The 2,681-nt window shown below is 37.7% G+C and overlaps 1 protein-coding gene across 3 annotated transcripts in view; it reads right to left on the bottom strand.

Annotated features, from left to right (window-relative positions):
• The window catches only part of USP8 (ubiquitin specific peptidase 8), an 80,146-nt gene that overhangs the window by 27,806 nt on the left and 49,659 nt on the right, over positions 1 to 2,681 (bottom strand). For all 3 annotated transcript variants that reach the window (XM_017517881.2, XM_017517882.2, XM_037734665.1), the window contains exon 8: positions 99 to 261. In XM_017517881.2, the coding sequence (XP_017373370.1) occupies positions 99 to 261 (163 nt within the window). The remainder of the gene's footprint in view (positions 1 to 98; positions 262 to 2,681) is intronic.

Below are 2,681 nucleotides of genomic sequence, written 5' to 3'. Positions count from 1 at the left end.
CATCTTTTAGTATTTAAGATAAACAACTAGTTAACATGCCATTCTAACAACCAGAGGTGGCTTGCAATTACAATACACTAACAACAAAACTTGCTAACCTTGAAAAGTGCGTCTTTCAGACTCCGGAGAGTTGTTCCAATTTGTAAATCTTTGGCAGAACTAAACCAGTCAAGAAGTACCACATACTCCACATTCCCCCTCTTCTTCCATGTGTCTTTAGAATCATCTGGGAGGTGTGCTTCAATCCAACTAGCAGTGACTCTGAAATGTATTAACATTTGTATTGGAGCCAAAGTCAACAAGAGGTCTTAATATACTAACAGAAGACACTCAGTTTTGTTTTACAGTCTGTACCACACCATAGCAAGCTTTAAGTAGATTCCTTTCTAAAGTGAGGTTATATATTAAGATATTAATCAGCCTAAAATGTTTAACCCCTTCACTACTGTATAATATTGGAACATAGTTTCAGTAATTATTAGAGACGAAAAGAAGACTCAATTCTTTTCATTCTGACCCTTTATTAAAAAAAGAGCGGGGGAGCAAAACTAAAAACAAATTGTCTGAGCTCCTCTTTCAGCCAAATATAAACTGGGGAATCACCTGGGTAAGATTATTCATATTTTAGTTCTCTTATACCTACATAATTAATAGTCCACCAAATACCAGGATGTTTATTCAACAAACACATATACCATTTACCATGTGCCAGATACTGTTCTAAATGCTTTATTCTCATTGAGTTTTCACAACAATCCTAACGTGGATATTATTATTATCCCTATTTCAGGAAACTGAGGCACAAAGAAGTTAAGCAACTCGTTCAAGTTAAGTGGAGCCAGAATTAAAATTCAGGCAATCTGGCTCATGTACATGCTCTTTGCTATGCTGCCTCTTAAATCATCAACTGTGAATAACACCAACTCTACATTAAAGTACAATGTTTACATCATCTTTTGCTCACATAAAAGCTAAAGTCCTTACAATGGCCTGCCATAGACATGCACCCCTAAGCCTCAACATCCTCATTTCTAACTACTGGCCCCCTTTACTCACTCCAGCCACTGGCTTCCTTGTTATTTCTGGTTCATCCAGGCATGCTCTTCCCTAAGGGCCTTTTGCTCTTGCTTTTCCCTATCTGGAATGCTCTTCCCCCAGACAGCTGAATCACTCAATTCCCTGATTTCTTCAAGATTTGCTAATAACTTCTCTGTGGGGGCTTTCTAGATTAAAAATTTAAGAGCCATCCAAACACACACAGAGCATTCCCATGGCACCCAACATAAGACATGCTACACATTTTAAGGTTTTATTGTGTGTCACCTAGCTTACCTCTCTTAAAAGCTCCAAAGACAAATTTTTGTTTGTTCAATGGCTTAGCCCAGCACTTAGAACATAGTAACCCAGCCCATAGAAAGTGTTCAGTAAATATTGGTTTAATCAGCTGAGTGTGGTGGCTCACGCCTATGATCCCAGGACTTTGGGAGGCCAAGGTGGGCAGATCACTTGAGGTCAGGAGTTTGAGACCAGCCTGGCCAACATGGCGAAACCTCATCTCTAATAAAAAATACAAACATTAGCCAGAAGTGACGGTGCATGACTGCAGTTCCAGCTACTCAGGAGGCTGAGGCAGGAGAATAGCCTGAACCCAGGAGGTAGAGGTTGCAGTGAGCTGAGATCACATCACTGCACTGCAGCCCGGGTGACAGAGCGAAACTCTGTCTCAAAAAAAAAAAAAAAAAAAGTTTAAATATTGAATGGGTGAATAATACACATTCACACCTTTGGGTAAGGAGCTTCATATTATTCTTAGCAAAGCATTTAGTATATAGGGGCATTTCAATATTTAACTGATGATACTGGCAAGCTGGGCAGGAGTAGTACAACTTTTATCCACAAGTAAAACCAAATAGTTAAGATTATTTTAATTTTAAAATCCAGTTCCTATATAATACTGTTGGATACTGTATCCTCTAGGAAGAAAAGAAGTAGAAAAAATATAAAATATTGTCTAATAATATTCTCTCCTGATATATACAGATTAGAAGGATACTTGGTCAACAAAGAAGGAAAAAAGGTGAAATGTGATATTCATAAAGACTATTTCCAACCCTAGGAATATATTTACCTAAATACTGTTTTCAGGATTAGTATTCTACAGAAAATACTTTGGGAAACAATAGTATCAGCCAATGTTTCTCAAACTTGTCTTTTATGTAACATCTTCACAATTTTCTCCAACTCTGCTCCACTTGTCCTATTATTATTTAAATTTAATATAAAAATAAAGTTTTACTTAAATTTAATAGGAAATTGTATGGCCCTAAATACATGAGAAAAACCAGCATCATATCCAATAAGTAAAAGGAATGTCTGAAGATAAATATTTAAGTAAACTGTGCTATATTCACACAACAGAACAACATATGTCAATGAGAATGAACAAACTAGAACTACACACAATAGAGATGACTGTCACAAACATAGGTTAACTAAAGAAGACAGATATTAAAAACTACATATCAGGGCCGGGCGCGGTGGCTCAAGCCTGTAATCCCAGCACTTTGGGAGGCCGAGGCGGGTGGCTCACGAGGTCAAGAGATCGAGACCATCCTGGTCAACATGGTGAAACCCCATCTCTACTAAAAATACAAAAAATTAGCTGGGCATGGTGGCGCGTG

The sequence above is a fragment of the Cebus imitator genome, unplaced genomic scaffold, assembly GCF_001604975.1.
Source record: "Cebus imitator isolate Cc_AM_T3 unplaced genomic scaffold, Cebus_imitator-1.0 Scaffold651, whole genome shotgun sequence".
Taxonomy (NCBI): domain Eukaryota; kingdom Metazoa; phylum Chordata; class Mammalia; order Primates; family Cebidae; genus Cebus; species Cebus imitator.
The sequence above is the reverse complement of the archived record's forward strand: the minus strand, read 5'-3'. Positions and strand labels throughout refer to the sequence as shown.